The sequence below is a fragment of the Cotesia glomerata genome, linkage group LG1 (genome assembly GCF_020080835.1).
Source record: "Cotesia glomerata isolate CgM1 linkage group LG1, MPM_Cglom_v2.3, whole genome shotgun sequence".
Taxonomy (NCBI): Eukaryota; Metazoa; Arthropoda; class Insecta; order Hymenoptera; family Braconidae; genus Cotesia; species Cotesia glomerata.
The window spans coordinates 1,634,252-1,659,286 of record NC_058158.1 but is presented as its reverse complement, the minus strand read 5'-3'; the positions used below and the strand labels follow the sequence as shown (position 1 = coordinate 1,659,286).

Below are 25,035 nucleotides of genomic sequence, written 5' to 3'. Positions count from 1 at the left end.
AACGGTAAATGTACGGCATGAGCATAAATGCCGAAAAATTACGGTATTTTTACGGCATTCTCAAAACCGCGAGGGAATGACGTATATAAGTCGGTTGTACTACACACATTGCCTAAAAATGGTTCAATTGCACTCTTAAATTTGAAAAAATAACTAAAAATGGTCAAAATGTCAATGTTATAAATGTCAAATTGAAGGTGATTTCATGAGCTTTCACATGAATTTATCAAAAATTAACAATCTCTTTTCATACATCAATAAAGTCACCGAAAACATGATTTTTACTATTTTGATAATTTTAAGGAGCTACCATTTCTAAACTTATTGACGAATCTCGCTCATTTTAAGGCTCATGCAAGCTAATTGTCCAAGAAATCTATATACTAAATTTCGTTAGGATCTGTTAAGAATTCTCGATAGAATAACATTGATAAGTCGGTTGTACTACACATTGCCTGAAAATGGTTCAGTTGCACTCTTAACTTTGATAAAATAACTAAAAATGGTCAAAATGTCAATGTTATACACGTCAAATTAAAGGTAATTTCATGAGCTATCTCATGAATTTTTCAAAAATTAGCTATCTCTGTTCAATCAAAAGTTGTACATCAATGAAGTGACCAAAAACGTGATTTTCACTATTTTGAAAATTTTAAATGGCCGCCATTTCTAAACTAATTGATCGATTTTGCTCATCTTCGAACTCGTTCAAGGTCATTACCCAAAGAATATGTGTACCGAGTTTCATCTAAGTCCGTTGAGAATTGTAGACGCTATCGTGTTCACAAGCCGCGTTATATATACATAAATATATAAACTTTTGAACCAATGCTAATTTTGAGCTTTACTCGACTACTTAAGAGATAAAATGACAAAATTCCGTGTGAATTGCGACACAAGGACCAATGCAATAGATAGATTTCTACGAAATCTACCTAAAAAAACACTTGAAACAATGAATAAAAATTATTAAAAATTTTAGATGAACATGAATTACCAAGCTCTTGATTAAAGTTTTGACGCTTTTCTGTGATAGAAATCAGCTGCGTGGCGGCTTCGGCGACGCTCATGAACCTTGGAGGCATATATTCGCGTTTTTTCTTCGTCAAACTCTCCAGAGTAGGCTCTTTTACTTTGATATCAAGGAGACAAAGAGTATAAAGGTTTCTTTGTAAATTGTCAACTACTTGAGTACTTAATTAATCCTTTGTTAATTTTATGATACTAAAATCAGCTGACAACTTTCAATTTTTAAAATTTTTATAACAAATCGATTAATTAAAAATTTAGACTTATAATTCTTTTAAATTTCTAAATGAGAATTTATTTTTTACAACTTAATTGTTGTAAAAATAAAAAAAAATTGACAGCTGCCTGTTAATTACAGTTTCATGTTAATTTTTGCCATTTATTAAGCAAAGAATGAGCTTAAGGTTTATAATAAATGATAATAAAAACAAAACGATTTAAATTTTAATAGAATATCATGAATATTCATATAATTGCATAAAAATACATAAATTGTTACAAAAAAAGTATATTACAATATTTTTTACATAATTGACAAATAGTCTTCGTTAAGTAATTATAAAATTACCTTGGCATTTTTTTTATATTTTTCATTTTTTATACAAATTATCACGTGTAGTACAATTCATATATTGAGGAAAATATTAAAAAATAAATAATAAATAATTTGTTTTTCGTCCACGAATTATACATATTAATTATATTAATAATGATAATAATAATTATAATCGTAGTAATATTATTAATAATAATATAATAAAATATATATTATTGATTAATTCCACACATACAAACTTTCCTATACGAGTATAAAATAGTAACTCATATATTTTGTTGATTAAAAAATAATTGACAATTTGGATGCCTCGCACCCAGCAGGACAGTCGCCAAGTGCGAGACTAGTATAGCCGCTTCCACACAATTATATTGGTAACAACGAATTACACAACTCTCATTATTAAAATCTCTCGTCCATTCACGATTTCGTCCATTCATTTATAAAATAATAATCGCTTTATGTACAAATTTAAAAATAGTTATAAAATCTATGCACAATTATTGAATACATATTATTATTTTTAACTATAATAATAATTATCATAGTATAAATAATTATAATAATAAAATTAATAAAATAGCTTATTAATATGAATCAATTTAAAAGTACAAGCTATATAATACACATTTATCTATTATTTAATAATAAATTCTAGTCAGCCTTGTTTGTATTATCGCCGCCGCTACAACATAATATTAGAGCAATAATTTATCTCACGTTTATTATTTTATTAACATATCGCATTATAACTTGAGCTCAAGTAAAAAATTATTGCTCCATTATCAGCTACTATTTTATTATTAAAAATATTTATCGTTTTTTCTTAGAGTATTTATATATTACTATTATATTAATAATTGCTTGTTACAAGCAAAATTGGTAGTTTTAATTGTTACAATTATTACCAGTAAATACTTTTTCGCTGACATTAGTATTTGTACTATTACTACTACTACTACTACTATTACTACTATTGTTGCAACAGGACTTTTTTTGTGAACTTCCCGATGAGGATGAAGATGAATGACGATACTTGTCACTGCGATCCACCATTCCACCTGAACAATTAAAAATTTCAATTTAATTAAATGCCAATACTTCTTTAGATCATCTATATTATTAAGAGAATAAGAAAAATTTTGTGTCCAGAATAGTCATGTGATAAAATCGGTTTTTTTTAAGTAAATTTAGTGTCATTGCAAAGGTCTTGATACATAATTAAGAAATAACCTTGTATTTTGTGAACTATTGACATTTTTAAAGATATAAACTCATCCCGATGTTACATTCATCAAAACCTTTCATTTGAGTACCCACATCAATTTTTCATATATTTATATATATATTATATATATGTATATATGAAAAATATATCAAAAATGCATGTGGGTATTCAAATGAAAGCTCTTGATGAGTGTAACATCGGGATGAGCTTACATCTTTAGAAATATCGATAATTAAGAAATGACCTTGTATCTTGTGAACTATTGACATTTTTAAAGATATAAGCTCATTCCGATGTTACACTCATCGAGACCTTTCATTTGAATACCCACATCAATTTTTCATATATTTATATATATATTATATATATGTATATATGAAAAATATATCAAAAATGCATGTGGGTATTCAAATGAAAGCTCTTGATGAGAGTAAAATCAGGATGAGCTTACATCTTTAAAAATAACAATAATTAAGAAATGACCTTGTATCTTGAGAACTATTGACATTTTTAAAGATGTAAGCTCACTCCGACATTGTATCCATTGAGACCTTTCATTTGAGTACCCACATCAATTTTTCATATATTTTATATATTTCATAAATATCATATATATATAAAATATACGAAATATATAAAAAAAATCATGTGGGTACTCAAATAAAAGGTCTCGTTGAGTATAACATCAAGATGAGCTTATATCTACAATAACATCATTAGGTGCCAAGATACAACATCATTTCTTAATTATTGACATCTTTAAAGATATAAGCTCACCCCGAAATTACACTCATCAAGACCGTTCATTTGAGTACCCACATAAATTTTTTATATATTTATATATATTATATATATGTATATATGAAAAATATATCAAAATTTATGTGGGTACTCAAATGAAAGCTCTTGATGAGTGTAACATCGGGATGAGCTTATATCTCTTAAATCGTCAATATTTAAGAAAGTACGGTGCAATTTAACAAAAGTCATTATTTAACAATGCAAAATTTTATTTATTTATAGTTCACAAACTAGGCAGTCACATAGTGACTGCAAGGTTGCTAGTTAATAATTATTGTAAAAACTTACCGCTTATTGGAGTGTGAACTTGCACTTTAATATTAGCTGTAGCGGTGACTTTTGTTGTTGTTATAATGTGAGGAGTTGATGTAAGTACAGATGATGTTCCATTATTATCTGAAGCTCCGCCATTACCATTGCAATTCTAAAAAAATTTTATTAAATATTTTTAATAATATTAATTAATTAATAATTTTAAATTTTCACGAAAAAAAATTGATTAAAAAATATTTACCTGATTGCCACAAGTCGACGTTGTTTCAACTTTAACTTCCGGCTGAACAATAATACAAGATTCTTGAGTACTGTGCCAAGAATTGGGCTCCTCAGTAATAGTAGTCAACGAAGGCTCAGAGTGCAGTTGATGTAACTGCCTGGAAGTATTATTATCAATTTTATGAGGCCGCCTGGGAGGTCCTTCAGAATGATGCGAGCTTCTGTGGTGTCTTTTGCGCCGCGTAATTTCCGGCGAAGCCGGCGGCGTAGGCGTCGCAATTCTATCCGGATGAGCTGTTGGCGGAGTAATTTCCGAGTTTGGCCCCACCAAGGACAGCAGAATAGGAAAGAAAAACAACCCATTGAGCAGCCCGATTCCAATAAGACTAGACAGTACAGGGAAGAAATACCGTACAATAAACTCAAAGTCTGAAAACGCTAGCATGATGATCGGCAAAAAGGTGACAATTGCCCCATGAATTACCGGAGCGAACATGTGTTCCAAAGCCAGGCGTATTCTCCGGTCTCGGTTGCTCCCAACACAGGTCACGAAGCTCAAACAGATATCAGCAGTAAAGTGTACAGAGATTCCCACACTTATCACCAATAACACCGCAGAAATTGCGTTTAATTTCATCCCAAACAAGCTCATCAATCCAAACAGCTGGACAACTATTCCTCCCAGTGACAATCCAACGAGCATCGCTGCCCAAGCATTCAGCAACAGCACTCCAACAATTAGCATATTGGCTCCTATCGCAGAGAAAAACGCTATCAACAACCAGCGCTTTAAATTCATGTACTGCTCCCAAAAAATAAACGGAATTCCATATGGAAAATTAGGAAGACCCAGCTCTGCAAATTTCGTGCACAAATTCCGCGCATTTCTTATCAACTCCGTAATTTCAGCAGTTGAATTTAATCTATGAAGATAAAAAGGAATCTGCGCGTAAGCAATCGCCGAACTTTTGGGAATTTTGAGCTCTTCATCATTAACAAAAATCCACTGTCTCGGTACAGGTCTTAAATTAGCCTGGGAAGCTCCGTAAGCTAAAGCGTCATTCCAAACCCAAGCGCTTAAATAATTATAAAACGCCCGGGGATTAATTATCCCATCAGAATCAACCAGCCTTACAGAAGAAATCAATTGCTTCTCAATTGGATTATCAACGTGGCCTGTTTGCACTAGCAATTTATACGCAAGTATTCCTTCATCGCTTGCATTTTTGAACCACCTCTCTTGCGTTATGCATCCGTTTTTATAATCTCTGTCAAAAGCCGCCTGCAGGCCTTTCAGCCAGTCTCTAAAGAGACTCAGCCAGAACTGCGGTAAGGAACTTTCGTCCTTTTTAATGACATTCTTCACCCTCGTAAATGCGTCGTGGTAGTCATAGAGCATCTGTTGGTTATTAGGGTAGTCAAAATCGCGCTCAGTTACCGCAAACATGCTGTAGAACCCGTAGTACTTTGACTGAGCTTCAAGGAACGCGTGCTCTTTTGAATGTTGAGGCACCAAGTCGCCCAATTCTAGCCCCTCTTCTATGTTCATTCCTTTTAAGACGCTGCCTATTAGGATGATCGCGAACATTATCATGCCTATGACTTTTGTCAAAGGCTTTGTTAAGAAGGGGCCGTAGTGCATGTAAGCGAATTTCCGGAGGGAAAATTTCAGCGGGAGACAATCTTTGCTTCTGTCTCCGCAGCAAGTTATTGTGTCTTCATATTGATGGTGGTGACAGTAATGTTGATGTTGCAAATTTTTCTCCTCTTTCATGTCTACTTCGTCGTAATTATCTCCGTGTTTTTCGTAATTTTCTTTGTGATTTCTGTTAATATTGTTGTCTTCATTAGAATCAGTCCATTCGTTTTGGTCAACGCGTTTGCAATCTGCGTAATGTTTTTTGTTGTTTGCTGTCACGTGATTTCTCATGTTATTAGCTTTGTTTTCGGAGATTATGTGGGTTTTTTTATTTATCCGAGCTGCTGTTTTTGAAGATAGGAAACAGCAGCATAAAATATCCCACCGGCCGGTTTTTCGCCGACGAAGGTCCAGGCTTAGTAATGCTGGGAAGGCGATAAGCATTGATATGAGGATGAAGATTGAAAGAACTGCGGCTTTTAAGGAAAATACTCTCAGAGCTGGGATTGGAATTATTGCTGCGATTCCTAGACCTGAAGCAGTGCACAGACCTTTTAGTAAGATTGATAGTCCGACGCGCTTTAGGATTACTGTTGTGCGGTGAGACTCGCTCATTAGGACTGGAGAGTAAGCTGGGGATGAAAGAGGTCTTGTTTCTTCGCTGGATCCTACTGTTACGGCTGAACAAGAATCACTCGCGTCCGCGTGGGTTATTAAGAATGTGTCGTGGCAACCGAGACCTACGAGGAGGTAGGGCAGGATTTGGGTGGTGATTACGTTGAAGGGGAGTCCTAAAACAGCACAGAAGCCAAGGCCGGCTGTTATTGTTGCGCACACGAGGATCACTCCGCCCAGGCCGATGCCGGATTGCGAGAACATTGGGTTTTGCCAGTGGAACAGCACGATGCATGAGTAAAGTATCTGGAAATTAAATAAGTAATTAATTAGTCATTTTTTTACATCAAGTTTTTATTGGAAAAATTGATGAAAATTAAGTTAGACATCTGAAAATTTTAAGAATTTTTTTTTCATTGAAAAAAATACATTTCATTTGGAAAAAAACTTGAAAACTGTGAGTGCAATTTTTAAAAATTATTTTTTTGTTGTAATTTAATTATTGAAAAAAAATTAAAAAATTAAAAAGCTAACTTTAGTATCATTAAAAATTGTGATATTCAAATTAACAGACATCTGTAAATATTTTGGATTTTTATAACTAAGTTAATATAAAAAATTTTAATAAACAAAATTTGACAGCTAAAAATTAAAAAAAAATTGCAAGTACACATTTTTAAAAAATATTTTGATTTCTAATAAATATAAAAAAAATTTTTAGATGTCTTCTGATTTTAGTACCATTAAAAATATGATACTGAAATTAAAAGATATTTTTTAATATTTTGGATTCTACACTAACTAATTAATTTTCAAAAATTTTAGTTAGAAATGAAAAAAAAATTGCTAGTACAAATTATTAAAAAATGTTTTTTTTTTTTTTATATTTGATTTTCTAATAAATATAAAAAAAAAATTTCAGAAGTCTTCTGATTTTAGTATCATTAAAAAATTAGACTGAAATTAATAGACATTTTTCAATATTTTGGATTCTACACCAACTAATTAATTATAAAAAATTTTACAGCTAGAAATTAAAGAAAATTAGTAAAAAAATATTTTTTTTTTATAATTGATTTACAATAGAAAAAATTTAGATGTCTACTGATTTCAGTATTATTAAAAATATGATACTGAAATTAATAGAAATTTTTCAATGTTTTGGATTCTACACTAATTAATTAATTATAAAAAATTTCATTTAGAAATTAAAAAAAATTGCAATTAATAATTTTTAAAAAATTATTTTTTTGTTATGCTTGATTTTTAATAAATATAAAAAGAAAATTCAGATGTTTGCTGATTTCAGTATTATTAAAAATATGATTAGACATTTTTAAATACTTTGGATTCTACACCAACGAATTAATTATAAAAAATTTCATAATTAGAAATTGAAAAAAATTGCAAGTACTAATTTTAAATAAATATTTTTTTTTTTTTATTTGATTTTTAATAAATATAAAAAAAAAATGTTCAGATGTCTTCTGATTTTAGAATTAATAAAAAAATTATACTGAAATGAATATTAATTAATTTTAGATTTTTTTAACAAGTAAATAAAATTTCACAGCTAAAAATTAAAAAAAAAAAATTTTTTTTTTCTTATAATTATTTTATATAATAATAAAAATAAAAAAAATTCAGATGTCTGTTAATTTTAGTATTATTAAAAAAATGATATTAAAATTAATATTCATTAATTAAAAATTTTTTTAACAAGTAAATAATAAAAATAAAAAAATTTTTCAGATGCCTGCAGATTATAATATAGTTAAAAATAAAAAAAAATAAAATAAATACTAACCACAAGCCCACATGCAATGCCGACGTTTTTCAATGACATTTCACTGTGTTTACTGATGATATCATTCATAGTAATAGTACTGAATGCATACGAGTTGTACAAAGAAAGCGAACTGTTTTTGGGGTAATGAGTGTGCTGCTGTAATTTTTTAACAGTGTTAGCAAAAGCGCGCTGCCAGGATTCCAACACCTGGGAAGCTTTCTCCTGGGTCCAGCCGATGTTGTGTGTCTTGTAGTCCTCAGTTAATGAATCATATAGCTCGCGCTCGGACATCAACTGTATGACAGTTTGCAATGCAGCGGCGTGCATCAAGTGTCCAGTCCTGTTGCGTTTAGCACCACCGATCAAGAGCGCCTCGGGCCAGTGCATAAATTTAGTCGCGAACCCGTGACAGCCACCGGTTAGTTCTCCCGCGACGTCCAGTGGTTGCCGGGATTTTTTATTCGGAGCCGTCTCGGGGCAATGTGGATCCGTGGGGTCCAAGCAAGGCTTCGTTTGATACGCATTCGTTATTCCAGCCCTCTTCATGTACTCTTCAAGTATGTAAAACGGAAACCCCGCTATCATTGTCTCGTTGGTGTTTTTCATGTACTCTACTACCTTCAAAGGATCCAAATTTATCCACTTATATCTGTGCGCTGGAAGAAATCTATATATAAAATAAAATAAGTATGCATTTAAATATCCTCCATATTGCTTATCTATATTATTAAGAGAATAAGAAAAATTTTGTTTCCAGGATAGTCATATGATCGGTTTTTTTATTGCAATTCGGTGTCATTGCATAATTAAGAAATAACCTTTTATCTTATAAAATATTGACATTTTTTAAGATATAAGCTCATCCCGATGTTACACCCATCGAGACCTTTCATTTGAGTACCCACATCAATTTTTCATATATTTTATATATATATATATATATATATATATATATATATATATATATATATATATATATATATATATATATATATATATATGTATAAATGAAAAATATATCAAAATGCATGTGGGTACTCAAATGAAAGCTCTTGATGAATGTAACATCGGGATGAGCTTATATCTTAAAAAATATCAATAATTAAGAAATGACCCTGTAACTTGTCAACAAATGATATTTTTGAAGATATAAGCTCATTTTAATGTTACACTCATCGAGACCTTTCATTTGAATACCCACATGGATTTTTCATATATTTTATATATTTATATATATGAATATATGAAAAATATATCAAAATGCATGTGGGTACTCAAATGAAAGCTCTTGATGAATGTAACATCGGGATGAGCTTATATCTTAAAAAATATCAATAATTAAGAAATGACCCTGTATCTTGTCAACAAATGATATTTTTGAAGATATAAGCTCATTTTAATGTTACACTCATCGAGACCTTTCATTTGAATACCCACATGGATTTTTCATATATTTTATATATTTATATATATGAATATATGAAAAATATATCAAAATGCATGTGGGTACTCAAATGAAAGCTCTTGATGAGCGTTACATCAGAATGAGCTTATTTTTTTAAAAATATCAATAATTAAGAAATGACCTTGTATCTTGTCTACTACTGACATTTTTAAAGATATAAGCTCACCCCGACATTACACTCATCGAGACCTTTCATTTGATTACCCACATCAATTTTTCATATATTTATATATATGTATACATGAAAAATATATCAAAAATGCATGTGGGTACTTAAATGAAAGCTCTTGATGAGTCCAACATCATGATGAGCTTATATCTCAAAAAATGTCAATAATTAAGAAATGGCTTTGTTATCTGTCAACTAATGGTATTTTTGAAGATATAAGCTCATCTCGATATTACACTTATCGAGACCTTTCATTTGAGTACCCACATCAATTTTTCATATATTTATATATATTATATATATGTATATATGAAAAATATATCAAAAATGCATGTGGGTACTCAAATGAAAGCTCTTGATGAGCGTTACATCAGGATGAGCTTATATTTGTAAAAAATTCAATATTTAAGAAATTACAGTGCAATTTAACAAAATTCAATATTTAATAAAGAAAAATTTTAATTTTTTATCTCACAAGACTGAAAAATTGCTCGTCTTTATTATTTAATAAATGACTTTTATTACTAATTTATATACTTACGGAATATGAACAGGATATTCTGGTCCCATGAGTTTGCTTCCCTCCCAAAAGCAATCCAGCGGTGACATAATATTACACGGGATCATTTTTTCAAATATCTGCCGATTTAAATTCATTATTAAATAAAATTGATCATTAAATAAAATATTTTAATTACAATAAACGTAAATTTATTTTTATAGAGCATTAAATACCTGTTCAATATGATAATTATCGAAATCTGGTATCGTCATCCTAACACAAATATCTCTGAGACTCCACGTTCTGTAATAAAATGACATAAAAGATAAATAAAATAAATAAAAATGATATTAAAAATGAAAAAATAAAGAATATAAAAACATACACTTCAAACATCTCGACAGTGACTTGCATAGCTTGTGTAATAATATTGAGGTGTTCCTTGAGCGCTTGCGGATTCAAGACATTTGCACCGGAATGTTTTGGCATCTGAATTATCAGTTGGTGAGTCTGTGGGGCCGATTCTCCGAGCCAGTCCTCCGCATAGTTAAGCTCTCGCTCGAGAGTTCCGCCTTCTGTAAAACGCATTAATACCCCAAAATAATTATTTGTTACAGAATAGACATCTACGCAATATATAATATAAATTAAAAGTTGGAGTACCAAGAAATGATTTAACCAATTATCTTTCTATGAGCCTTCTTATAACTTAAAATAATAATAGCTAAACCTAGGGCACTAAAAAAATAGTTTTAGAGCAAGTTCTTGTCAAAAAAAAACTCTGACCGCCGGGGAAGAGAATTGATGAATGGTCTTTGGAATTATTACGTGAGTATCTATTTGACAAGTAATTTATATTATTAAGAGAATAAGAAAAATTTTGTGTCCAGGATAGTCATATGATAAAATCGGTTTTTTTAGTGTCATTGCAAAGGTCTTGATACATCTCTAGATATATAATTAAGAAATGATCTTGTATCTTGTGAACTATTGATATTTTTAAAGATATAAGCACATCCCGATGTTACACTCATCGAGACCTTTCATTTGAGTACCCACATCAATTTTTCATATATTTTATATATTTCATAAATATCATATATATATAAAATATACGAAATATATAAAAAAAATCATGTGGGTACTCAAATGAAAGGTCTCGATGAGAGTAACATTAAGATGAGCTTATATCTTCAATAACATCATTAGGTGACAAGATAATTTATTAATTATTAATATTTTTAAAGATATAAGCTCATACCGATGTTACACTCATCAAGACCTTTCATTTGAGTACCCACATCAATTTTTTATATATTTATATATATTATATATATGTATATGTGAAAAATATATCAAAAATGCATGTGGGTACTCAAATGAAAGCTCTTGATGAGTGTAATATCGGGGTGAGCTTATATTTTTAAAAATATCAATAATTAAGAAATGACGTTATATTCTGAGAATTATTCACATTCTTAAAGATATAAGCTCATCCCGATGTTACACTCATCAAGACCTTTCATTTGAGTACCCACATCAATTTTTCATATATTTTATATATTTATATATATATCGTACATATGTATATATGAAAAATATATCAAAAATGCAAGTGGGTACTCAAATGAAAGCTCTTGATGAGTGTAACATCGGTATGAGCTTATATCTTTAAAATATATGTCATATATATGTATATATGAAAAATATATCAAAAATGCATGTGGGTACTCAAATAAAAGCTCTTGATAAGTGTAACATCGGGATGAGCTTATATCTTTAAAACCGTCAATATTTAAGAAAGTACAGTGCAATTAAACAAAATTACTTAATAAACCAAGATTTTATTTATTTATATTTCACAAGTCACGGAAGCCCCATAATGACTGCAAGATTGCTAGCTTATATGTTTATGGCTACGTTTTAAATGTATCAATCTCTACCCAATTAAAAAAGGTATTTCACTAAAATCAATTAAGGATAATGAGCTTAAAAAAAAAAAAAAAAAAAAAAAAAAAAAAAAAAAATTCACAAATATGAATATGAATATGAAAATAGACTGAATTTTTATTGGCTAAATGAGACGTCAAGTAAGAAAATAATCATCGTAATGATACAACTAATTTTCAAGGATGAGAGACAAATACCGTTTGAGGCAAGTAGACACGCATAATGTCCACGAGAGAAACGAAGCTAAAAAGCATCGGAAGGAGCGAGGGAGAAGCAAATGCGGAGTCTCGACTGTGGTCGTCTTGGTCTTGCTCGTCGCCGGGGTTGAGTTTCAGTTGTATAGGCACTCGTAGCACGCAGTACCTATCGTAGCCCCGGCAGCATCATCAGCAGAGACTCACTCAACTGACTAGGTAACGTACACGCTCATACAGACATACATTTTATACATTTTATACGTTTATACATTTATACGTTTATACAGACTAAAATATATCCTATCCATGTCTGCAGACTCCACGAGGAAACTGAAGGAGCGAGAGGAGAGAAAAAGAGAAAGACTGAGGCGATGCGGGCCACCCATGGCGACCATTCACTGCGTGGAACGGCACACGGACCCCATCCCATCTTGTGGCGGCGGCGACGGTGCTCATCACCATCCCGTCCACACACAGCAAGCATCTCCAGCTCTAGCCTCGTCCAGACTCCATAACGCAGCTCTCATTACGCTGATTTAATCCTCTATTACAATTAACTCAATGTTTATGTCATTTATTGATCGGGTCCAGCGGTTCCAGCGGCTCCAGAGATTCTGGAGCTGGAAGCACGAATCCAAGACGTCCACGAGAGATGAGATCCCCTGTTTAATAAGACCTTCCACCATCACCGGTTTGGTGCAGTAACAACAACAACAACAACAATAACAACAACAGATTCCTGGTGGTAGGTCTCTCGCACTCTCTCTCTCTTTTCTTCTCTATCCATGTGTGTGTGCAGCTGGATGTATATATGTGTCCGTGGCTATATATATATAAGTATATAGATCGTCTTCTCTGCTATGCTCCCTTGATTTAGGCTTCTCTCTTACTCTTTTCCTGCTCGAGCCGGAAGGCATGCTATGAGAGACAGGGACAGGGGGAGGAGACAGGATCTAAATGAAAATGTCTATAAGCAGCAGCCGCCGCGGGTTCTTACAACCCATATACAGTTCTGGTGCCTTCTTGCCTTCTTTTTCTACCGCCTTCTACAAACTTCTTCCCTGGTTCTTCTTCTTCTTCTTCATGATGATCATCATCATCATCATCATCGTCTTCGTCTTCTTCTTCTTCTTCTATCTCCATTTAATGTTTTAACTCATTTAAAGTCAACATTATATATGTACACAGGTTGAGTTTTTTCCGGTTTTTTAAAAAATCTACCTAGGGATTTCCGTGCCGACAAAAGGGAAGCGGTAAAATATACTTAAAAGTACTCGGAGAAGTCGTAACGAGGATTTTGTTTTAAATCCTACAGGACTGCACTGATAGAAGGATTTAGTTATATTTAATAGAAATTGGTAATAGTTACTAAATAAATTATTAATTAAAGCTAATTTATTGACACTAAATAAATATTTAGTAGTATTTAATAAATTATTTATTGCTACTCAATAAATCGTTTATTGGTATTAAAGAAATTAATTTTTTAACTAATTTTAGCGTATAACTTAACTTTTTTACTCAAAATAATTCAAATAAATAATTTTAAGTAAAAATATAAGGTATCATAAAGAAAATAATACAGAAAAAAAAAATTACTTGAATCAAGTAAATAATTTTAAAGAATTTCATCTTTTTGATTTAAATAAAAAAATTCTCAAGCTAAGAAATTTTTCTTGGTTTAAGTAAATTTAGCTTGATATAAGAATTTTTCGTCTTGATTCAAGACAATGAAACTCTTCAAAATTATTTCCTTGGTTCAAGAATTTTTCTCTTGATTCAAGTTAATTTTTTTTTCAGTGTATCATTAAATTATAATTTTTTATTTGAGACATTTATAAAATTTAAAATAAAACAATGATACTAAACTTAGCCGACGTTCAACAATTTTTGACTTTTTTTTAATTAATTGAATTAGAACTAAAAAAATATTTTTAAAAAATTGCACATATAATTTTTAAAATTTTCTATATGTGAAATTTTTTCTTTTAATTGTTTTTTAATAATTTTTCAATAAAATAAATCACAAAAATTTTCAGATGTCGGCTAATTTAATTTTCATAATAAAACAAGTTTTTAGCATATCAATAATAGAAAAATTTTAAAAATTAAACTAAACTCCACTAAATAATGACATATAAGCCATTTGGGAGTATGTGTGTTTTCAAAGGGAAGATAAATCTCCCAAAATCGAGTTTAATAAAATAATCTGAGTCAGTGAATAGATTATGTATTATATTAGAATTAAATGAAAATTAAGTGAGCCGACATCTATAAATTTTGAGAATTTTTTTTTATTATAAAAAAAAAAAAAAAAAAAAAAAAAAAACAAATTTCATTTGTAAAAAACTTGAAAAACTGTAAGTGCAATTTTAAAAAAATATTTTTTTGCTCTAATTTTTCCAATAAAAAAATTAAAAACGTCGGCTCACTTTAGTATTATTAGAATTAAAGCATAGATCTACCTACAATACTTACCAAACATATATTAAATAATTACTACTAAATATTATTTGGTGGAAACAAATATTTATTTTGATATAATAACGCTTTGTTTAAATTAATATAATTTATTTAGAATAAAAAAATAATTTATTAAACTGTAAAAAATAATATTAATTGGTAAAAAATATTTTTTTCTCCCAAATAAATGACTAAAAATTTTTTTTTACCAAATCTTTCTATCAGTGTGAAGAAAAAAAAGGATCAGGTGAGTGATAAGTTTTATTTTAAGTGATATATTTACCTTGAATCCACAATTGTTCGACTTTGTTTCGGGAATGGGCGCATTTGACAGCAATGCTCAAGGTCGCAAGGATCAGGATGGTAACAAAGAGTACCTTGCCAGCGTTTCTCTGGAGAAAGTCCGCTATTCGACTGAGATGATCTTGAAACCTCGCTCGAATCCACAGCTTTGACCTCTGACCGCCTGCCTTGCCCTGTCGAATAATTTCAGAGTTAGCGAAAGTTTACAGTAAGTCATAGATTTTATTTTTACTTTAAATTGTACATACATTTATTTATACATTTTTTTTATTGCAGATAAGGACAGGACATGCATTAGTGTTTAAAAAGCAGAGATGAAATGAAATTATTTCTTCTACTGTGTGAGGAATAATTGAAATAAAAATGAAGAAATAAAAATTTAAGTTTAAATAAAATTTTCTTCAGATAAACGAGCATGAGGGAAGGACCGAGCGCAACATTGCGAGCGGCAACGTTGCACCACTACCTGCCGGCTGGTCACCGCCGGTGGTAGTTCTCTGATTCTGACAATGTGGCTCTTGGACCACCCGCAACAATACGCTTATCTTTTCTGTTTGAAAATAAGAAAAAAGCTTTTAAAGTACCAGAGAGAAGATGTACATAAAGAGAAATTATTCTTCTCCGTCATTCCATTAACTTAATAATCTCTGTAATTGATTAATGTTAATTAATCTAACAATTATTATTGCAATATGTCTCAAGATTAACATATAATACTAAAGACTGCTGACAGCTGATGAAGTAATTATTACTGAGATGTTAAATTAAGAGTATTGATGATCTTCAAAAAGAAAATTTAATGCTGGAGCATCAAATCACAAATTTTAATATTTTTTTTTAAGTAAAAAGGTAGGAAATATTTTTATTTGAATTTAAAGAGATATTTTGATTGAAAAAAAAAAATTATTTGATTTAAAAAATTATTTTTAATTAATAAAATTGTTTTGAAGAAATCAAAAAAATTTAAAAATTATTTTTTTGAATTGTTATTTTTTATAAAAATTTGAATTTTGAAAATTAAACGTGATTTCAAAAATAAAAAAATAAATTTATAACAAAAATAAAATGAAATCATTTTTATTTTTAAAAAATATAAATCTTTATTTTTTTGAAGATAATTTCACTGAACTAGTGAGCTATATTGATCAAAAAAATTTATTTTTAATTAATAAAATTATTATGGAGAAATCCAAAAAATTAAAAATTATTTTTTTGGATTGAAATTTTTTATAAAAACTTGAATTTTAAAAATTAAAAGTGCTTTCAAAAAGATAATTTAACACTGGAGTATTAAATTATGTTTTAAATAAAAAATTTTTATATTTTTTTTAAGTAAAAATGTAGGAAATATTTTTAAAATTGTTATTTTGAAAATAAAAATTAATTTGATTGAAGAAAAATAATTTTTAATTAATAAAATTATTTTGAAGAAATCAAAAAAATTAAAAATTATTTTTTTAGATTGTAATTTTTCATAAAAACTTGAATTTTGAAAATTAAAAGTGATTTCAAAAAGAAAATTTAACACTAGAGCATCAAATTATTTTTTAAATCACAAATTTTTATATTTTTTTTTTTTCAAGTAAAAATGTAGGAAATATTTTTAAAATTGTTATTTTAAAAATAAAAATTTATTTGATTTAAAAAATAATTTTTAATCAAGTAAATTATTTTAAAAAATAAAAAAAAATTTTTAATTGTAATTTTTAATAAAAAATTGAATTTTGAAAATTAAAACTGATTTCAAAGTAAATTTATAAGATAAAAAAAATGAAATCATTTTTATTTATCAAAAAATCAAAAGTTAACTTCTTAGAATATAATTCCACTGATTTTTTTTTTATAGTTTTACAGCAATTTGCTTGGAAGTTATCGTTTACTCATCATTACCTCAATCCACACTGAGACCGGGATTGCAAGATTGTTTTTAATGTCTACGAAAATAAATACAGGATGGAATTACAGATAATAAATAACTTAATAATAAAATGATCGAGGGCATGATGTATAATGCTAATGCAGAGTAATGTCGGGGTAGTGCGCTGGAGTGCTCCAATATTTTTCCAATAGACTTACGTGATTAGCTTATGTGTATAACATACGAGTACGAGTAATTTTATATCCATCAGTGGTGTCAGCCCCCGTAGCCTTCACCGCCCAGGAAACCCCCAGGCAGTTCCACCAGCATGTTGGTACAGAACCCACCGCCGTCCACATGCCTGCGAACCGTGTAATTTTCAAATGCAAATCAGCAAACCGCGGCTAAGAGTCGTTAATGTCAAGTAAAAAAAAATGGATATTTTTCCCGAAATCTTTGAATTTTATTTTATTTTATTTTGTTTAGTCAAGTCATCAACCATCATCAATACAACCATTGCATCTGTTATTGATAATTAATGATGATGTAAATGGTGAATGTCTGGAATTTATTCCCGGCTCCAGTAATAATGGAGGAAATAAATAATACATTGTTGGAGCTGAGTCTGGAGTCTATTCTAGTCTTCTCAGTCTGAGTTTTTGGTTTTAAAAAGTATGTATTTATTAATACATAAAATAAGTCAAAAATATCTTAGAAAATAACTTAAACAGAATTAATATAATATTTTGTTTATGCTTGGTTATAATGCAATATAAATCTCAGCATATTTTTATCTATACACAGAAAGAAAAATTTTTTGACTAGAGAACAAAATTCTTGGCTCAAGAAAATTTGTCGGGCGCCTGAAGGAAGACCGAAGTAAAAATTTTTCGAAAAATTCTATTCTTGGTAGAAGTAATTTTTTCTTAATTCAAATTATCATAAATACTTGATACAATAAATTTTTATATTTGATCAAGATTTTTAGACACTTTAAGGAAGCAGCGTCACCTACTTTAGCTGAGAAAAAAATTTTCTCACCTTGAGAAAATTTTTCTCTTGAATATTTGATGCTCATTTTATATTATTTTAGCTTGCAATTATAGATATTGAATGAAAAAAAACGATGAAATATTATTTGATCTTCCCATTTGACATGTTAATCAATAAAAATTTACTTTTATCTTCATATTTAATTTTTTGGAGCAAGAGAGAAATTTTCTCAAGACAAGAAAATTTACTTCTATCAAGAACTAAATTTTTTGGAGCTTCGAGGCTGAATTTTCTCAAAACAACAAGATTTTCTTGACAAATAAATTTTCTTTGATCAAGATACATATTTCTTGAAGCAAGAGAATTAATTTTGTTGGAATAAGTGAAATTTCTTGTAAAAAATAAATTTTTTTTCAAGAAAATAATTAGGAAGAAAAATATTTTCTTGGCTCAAAACCTTTTTTTCTTTTTTTTCTGTGTAAGTTAACTATTTAAACAAAGTTTTATCTTTTTGGTTGTCTTTTGACATTTTTAAACTTTTTTGGTATGGAAAAAATTAAAACCATAATGACATAAATTTCTCAGTCTGAGTCTGCTGCACTACACTGTTATGTTGAATTCGTTTTATTTGTTGGGAAGAAATAGAGATGTGAAATGAAACTTTAAGTTAAGTGGGCGGGGGTCGGCAGCTTTTCCGTTTCGCCTCCCAAGCGGAAATTTCTGAGAAAAGCCGTAAGTTCTGTTTAGTTCTCTGTATGTGGGTCTAGTCGAAAAGTAAAGGGACCATTGCCCGACCTGGGTAGAGCGACGTCCTTCGGTATGTGACGCGCGCGACTAACCAATCGTTCACACTGCTATACTATATACTGTATAATATATAATATATTATATATTATACAGTATACAGTTGTCTGTATATCTTCATGTATATGTGGGTAATATGGTGAGTAAGGTAGTGTAAGTAAATTTTTGTATTAAATTTTTAAAGAAGAAATATTTTTTTTGTGTTACAGGTCATGTTATTTTATTATGCTGATCGAAATATATAATTCGTCATGGAACATTTGGTTTTTTATATTTTTTGATTTGTTGCCATTTACGATTGCGATTTCGACAGATTTACGTATTATACCGATAGAAAAAGAGAAAGGACCGTGAATAATAAAATATAATAGTAAAAAACGTTACGAGATGTGGGAGAGAATTTTAAGACGATTAACTTTCAGACTATTACTCAAGTATCGGTTTGTATCCTCTAATTCAATACAACAGTCGTATAAATATATTCATTTCTTCTTTTATTCATTTAAACTTCTAGATTTTTATTATTTATTTTTACAGATAAATTTCAAGCTCTTAATCTCCAGACTGTATAATATCTCTACGGCAAATAAAAGTCGTTACAAGTATTGAGATCAAGTACTTTGAGAAGAAGATCAAGAATAAGAAGAAGAAAAGTCACTTGGGCAAAAAAAAAATATTCCGTGCTATGCTCAGTTTCAAATTAGCATTTTAAAAAGAGTATTGGCTTTTATTTTACTTTGGGATTTTATTTAATAGATTTTAGTATTGGTTTAGTGTGAAGAAAGTAATGATACTTCAAATAACAGATAATTATTTATTTATTTTTAAATATTTAAAAAGTTTCTTAACAAATAAAATCATTACAAAAAAAAATTACGCTTTTGATTTTTTTTTTAAATTCTAAAAAAAATTGTCTGTTAATTTGAGTATCATAAATCAGACATCTGATAATTTAAAATAGTAAATATATAAAAGAAGAAATATAAAAATGCATGCAAAACCTTTTTAAAAAAATTTTTTAATAATTCTAAAAAATTATCAGATGTCTTCTATTGTCAGTATTGAAGAAAGCTAAATGACTCGCTTTAAAATATAATATATTTAATGACATTGAAGTTAACAGTCACTAGAGAATTTTTTATTTTTTTTAACAAAAAAATTATTTTAAAAAAAATTGAATTTTTTTAAATTTCTACATGTTAATTTTTTTATTATTTTTTTTTGCCATAATTTATTTGTTAAAAAAAAATATTAAATATCTGCTAAATTTATTATCATTAATGTTTATTAAAATTAAGTTAGCCGACATCTAGAAATTATTAGAATTTTTTTGTTATTGAAAAAATGATTAAAAAAAAATTTTAATTTTTAAAAAACTTGAAAAACTATAAATTCAATTTAAAAAAAACATTTTTTAGTCTAAAATTAGTTAGAATTTTTTTTATTAATAAAATTATTAAAAAAAAATTTTAAAAACTATAAGTGCAATTTTTTAAAATAATATTTAATTCTAATTTAATAATTCAAAAATAACTCCAAAAATTAAAAATGTCGGCTAACTTATGAAAATTAAATTAGCCGACATTTAAAAATTTTTAAAATATTTTTTTATTGAAAAAATTATTGTAAAAAAATAAAAAAAAAATTTAATTTGTAAAAAACTTGAAAAACTGTAAGTGCAATTTTTAAAAAATATTTTTTTGTTCTAATTTAATTATTGAAAAAAAAAAAATCAAAAAATTAAAAACGTCGGTTAACTTTAGCATTATTTAATATTTAATAATATTGCAAAGTCAGAGTCCCAGAGTAGTATAATAATAATTGACACACACCTTTTCGACTTGATCCAGGGCAATGGCAGCATCTGTCCAGCTCGGCCTGACCAATAGATTGGACATATGCCTCTCGTCGACATCGTAAGTCTCAATGTTTTTATTGGCATTATTATCTTTAGTGTGATGTTGCGCCGGTTGTGAATTTCCCGGCGAATTATTAATACTACTATTATTATTATTAATATTATTATTACTGTGATTATTATTATTAATATTATTGCTATTATTACAGGTACTAGCACTAGAACTAGCACCAATAGGGCGTCCCGCTAGGATCCCTGTAGGCTCGGACTCAGAGACCATGATCTGTCATGCATCTGCTGCTTGCTCCCACGTATCACTTTAAAATTATTATCCACCAGATTTGCACCCTCTATATCACGTACCTTCGATAATAATACACCACGTGTCCGCACACACTCGTGTTCCTGATAATATCCAATTTTAATCGTGGTGATAGCTGGTGCTCAAACATTCAATCCAAGTTCTGGAGCTTGATAATAAATTTTACGTCACTTTTCACAACTTTGTTTACACTGAGCACACACTAGCACATTTAAAAATAAGTATTTGAATTTTCCCGCGGTTTGTTTTTAAATTAAATTAAAAACTTTATTTTACTTAAACAACCACAGGTCGGTTGATGGTGATGCTGGTGATACTGTTGATACTGTTGATGCTGCTGCTGCTGCTGCTGCTGCTGCAGCATTCACAAAAAGAATAAGAGGAAGCGGCGAGAAAAAGAGAAAAATCCAGATGAAGCTTGTGTGGTATTTTGTGAGTGTGTGTGTCTGTGTACGTGACGCACTGTGTTAATATTAAGTGTAAGGCTGTAGTCAGCCTTTCTCACTTTCTGTATTTAATCCACACTTAACTCCTATTTACTATCAGTTAAAATATTTTTAAATCAATATTTAATAAATGACAAATCCGAGGATTTAAATATCGAGTAATTAAAAACTCCGGTAAGTAAAAACACGTAACTTTAGCAGTAAATAATTTAAAAAATAGCGATCAGATGTGTTGAGCGCGTGGATAACCTCACACGACTCGCGCGCTTAGCCGTCAAAGTTGGTACTGAAGGAAGCTCTCGGGCACTCTCTGGAGCTGTTGCTCGCTGCTACATTTCTTTCGTAGTCGTGTAGGCTCACTCCAACAACTCCAACTCCAACACGGCTTTCAGCGCCAGCCATAGTTGATATTTCTTCCCCACTACTTACTTTCCTCTCCTTCATCTCGCTCAAGCACACGCTCCAGGAATCCAAGCTCTCCCTTGGATAAAACATGTCGTCAGTTGTGCGTCACAGCAGGATCGTATCCTTCAGGTTAGTCTCCTTCTCATTAACTCGCTCCAATTTACATTTTTTCCCAATGTTATTCTTGGTAAATTTCTTCAACAGGTACCCGAAACTCCAAATTTTCTCTTCAGAGGAATTTTTAACTTTAGGATCTGTAAAAAAATATATTTTCACGAGATAAAAGTAACAAGAGGCTCGGGTAAAAGCAGTGCTCTGCACTGTCTCTCCACACAACTTAAACTAAGATCGTGATGATAAGACAGGAGTACTAACACCAGCTTACAGGAGAGCTGATGAAGGAGAGAGAAAGTAATCGCACGCGAGGATTATCCAGATGACGATGCGGTTTATATATTATACATCCAAGTTGGAACTAATAACAATTTGAATCTATATAAACTATGTAGGGATATATAATTATTATTGTAAGTATGTGTAATATTAATATGAAGGTATCAAGTAGGTTTAGTTCTTCGGTATCTTTCTTCAGCTGCTACGGAAAGAACAAGATGACACTGGGTATCATCCCAAATTATACTCAGTTATATCTGTGATGAAAAAAAAATTTTAGATAGTAGCTAGAAAAATCATGACACTGAAGTTAGATGAAAATAAATTTAGCAGATAATTTATAATTTTTTTTAACAAATAAATTATGGTAAAAAAAAATTGACATGTAGAAATTTAAAAAAATTAAAAATGCAATTTTTTAGAAATTATTTTTTGGAATATATTTATTTGTTAAAAAAAATTGAAAAATTCTCTAATGACTGCTAATTTTAATGTCATTGAAGTTAGCAGACGTGTAAAAATTTTTGATTTTTTTTATTAATTAAATTACAACTAAAAAGATATTTCTAAAAAATTGCACTTATAGTTTTTCAAGTTTTTTACATGTGACAAATTTTTTTTAATTGTTTAATTGAAATTTTTTCAATAAAAAATTTCTGAAAATTTTGAAATGTCGGTTTTCATTTTCATGAAAAATCTAGATTATACTGCGTGATATCTAGATTATACTCATTGTAATCTGGATTATACTAGCTACTATCTGAAATTTTTTTCACTCATAATAATCGGCTGCCCAATTTCAAAACACAATAATTGATAATTTAAAAATTTTTCTTACTAAAAAAATTTTGAGCGCCAAATTGATAAAAAATTTGATTCATGAATAAAAAATACTTGAATATAAATATTTTCAAGAAAAAATGCTTGAAATTAAGGTATAATAAATGTAGCAATACTAAAAAAAATCAGTTATAAAAATTTTGCAGTTACTATGTTTTAAAATTGGGCTGTAATCTGGGATGATATCCAGTATCATCTTATTCTTTCAGTGTACTTACATCATGATGACCAGGAAGAAGGTAAAATATTGCGGTAATCAATTATGAATAGGTATAATAAATAATAATTGTTATTATTCATTTTTTTAGACTCTAGACTCTAGACAGTCTTTGTTCGGCATTAGACACGTCACTTGAATATAAATTTCCACCGGAAATTCTTCTTCTGATGAAGCTACGAAGAATGATAGTGATTAATTATGCATCGGAGTTGTCTGGATAAAAACCGAACAAATAAAATTAAAAATAATAAATAATTTAGTTAGCTCTGACACAATAATTTTGGAATGGAGCTTTGCAGAGCAGTGTAAAACTGAAACTCGGTATCAACACTATTTACCACGGATGTTAAATAAAAAAAGCGTGATGCCTACTCTCCGATTAATATCACACACAAAATGGTGTTAGTGAATATCTGAGACCGCCCACGGCGATGTTTAAGGACCACCCAAAGCGTCTAACTAACTATATACACCCATATATCTACATACATATGTATACACAGATATATGCGTTATACAAAGTACTAGATGGTATTTCAATACACCAGCATGTAAGTGTGATTTACTTTTCAATCACAATTCGTAATGTTACATTAGCTACAGAGAATAACATCGCAACGTCTGACGTTTTTATTTCATTCATTCATTCATTCATCCATTCATTCATTCAACAAACAACTTTTAACTTGCGTAATATATTAATTTATCCTGTTTGTTTATCCCATAAAAATATTATTTTGTCTATTTCTTCCCGCGATAACATCTTGCGTCCCCGTATTTGTAATTATTAAATACTAGCAACCTTGCAGTCACTATGTGACTGCCGTGACTTGTGAATTATAAATAAATAAAATTATGCTTTGATGTTTTTAAAGATATAAGCTCATCCCGATGTTACACTCATAAAGAGCTTTCATTTGAGTACCCACATGCGTTTTCATATATTTTTCATATAAACATATATATATATATATATATATATATATATATATATATATATATATATATATATATATAAATATATGAAAAATTGATGTGGGTACTCAAATAAAAGGTCTTGATGAGTGTAATGTAGGGATGTACTCAAATAAAATTACCTTGTATCTTGTGAAATATTGACATTTTTAAAGATATAAGCTCATCTCAACATTACACTCATCAAGACCTTTCATTTAAGTACCCACATCAATTTTTCATATATTATATATATTGTATATATGTATATATGAAAAATATATCAAAAATGCATGTGGGTACTCAAATGAAAGCTTTTGACGAGTGTAACATCGGAATGAGCTTATATCTTTAAAATATATATTATATATATTACATAATTAAGAAATGACCTTGTATCTTGTGAAATATTGACATTTTTAAAGGTATAAGCTCACCCCGATATTACACTCATTAAGACCTTTCATTTGAGTACCCACATCGATTTTTCATATATTTTATATATTTATATATATTATATATATGTATACATGAAAAATATATCAAAAATGCATGTGGGTACTCAAATGAAAGCTCTTGACGAGTGTAACATCGGAATGAGCTTATATCTTTAAAATATATATCATATACATGTATATATATATATATAAAAAATTGATGTGGGTACTCAAATGAAAGGTCTCGATGAGTGTAACATCGAGATGAGCTTATATCTTTAAAAATGTCAATAGCTCACAAGAT

General features: G+C 29.3%; 1 protein-coding gene and 4 long non-coding RNA genes across 12 annotated transcripts in view; 4 read left to right on the top strand and 1 right to left on the bottom strand.

Moving 5' to 3' along the window:
- LOC123275116 overlaps positions 1 to 10,634 on the top strand; it is a 14,754-nt gene extending 4,120 nt beyond the window's left edge. For both annotated transcript variants that reach the window (XR_006511630.1, XR_006511629.1), the window contains exon 3: positions 10,510 to 10,634. This is a non-coding gene — a long non-coding RNA (uncharacterized LOC123275116). The remainder of the gene's footprint in view (positions 1 to 10,509) is intronic.
- On the bottom strand, positions 1,470 to 20,994 carry LOC123275083 (protein patched). Its single transcript, XM_044742994.1, has 9 exons — positions 20,689 to 20,994; positions 15,182 to 15,374; positions 10,674 to 10,863; positions 10,522 to 10,591; positions 10,328 to 10,425; positions 8,171 to 8,819; positions 4,129 to 6,669; positions 3,903 to 4,038; positions 1,470 to 2,646 (listed from the first exon to the last, which is right to left on the bottom strand). The coding sequence occupies exons 1-9, from the start codon at positions 20,992 to 20,994 to the stop codon at positions 2,474 to 2,476; spliced, it is 4,356 nt and encodes a 1,451-aa protein (XP_044598929.1). The 3' UTR covers positions 1,470 to 2,473.
- Positions 10,911 to 13,787, top strand: LOC123275117. Of its 2 annotated transcripts, XR_006511631.1 has the most exons (5): positions 10,911 to 11,116; positions 12,155 to 12,244; positions 12,420 to 12,651; positions 12,752 to 13,180; positions 13,624 to 13,787. It is a non-coding gene; the product is annotated as an uncharacterized LOC123275117 (long non-coding RNA). The 2 variants fall into 2 exon arrangements; XR_006511632.1 differs by lacking the exon at positions 13,624 to 13,787 and having other exon boundaries at positions 12,752 to 13,516.
- LOC123275113 overlaps positions 15,295 to 25,035 on the top strand; it is a 16,819-nt gene continuing 7,078 nt past the window's right edge. For 2 of the 6 annotated variants that reach the window (XR_006511624.1, XR_006511620.1), the window contains exons 1-4: positions 15,295 to 15,409; positions 15,478 to 15,542; positions 15,607 to 16,050; positions 17,048 to 17,731. This is a non-coding gene — a long non-coding RNA (uncharacterized LOC123275113). Of the gene's footprint in view, positions 15,410 to 15,477; positions 15,543 to 15,606; positions 16,051 to 17,047; positions 17,732 to 20,680; positions 20,773 to 20,923; positions 22,017 to 22,091; positions 22,415 to 23,126; positions 23,892 to 25,035 lie in introns of those variants that run through there. The other 4 variants (XR_006511621.1, XR_006511622.1, XR_006511626.1 and 1 more) reach the window with 4 other exon arrangements.
- LOC123275118 lies at positions 18,535 to 19,518 on the top strand. Its single transcript, XR_006511633.1, has 3 exons — positions 18,535 to 18,995; positions 19,066 to 19,296; positions 19,394 to 19,518. It is a non-coding gene; the product is annotated as an uncharacterized LOC123275118 (long non-coding RNA).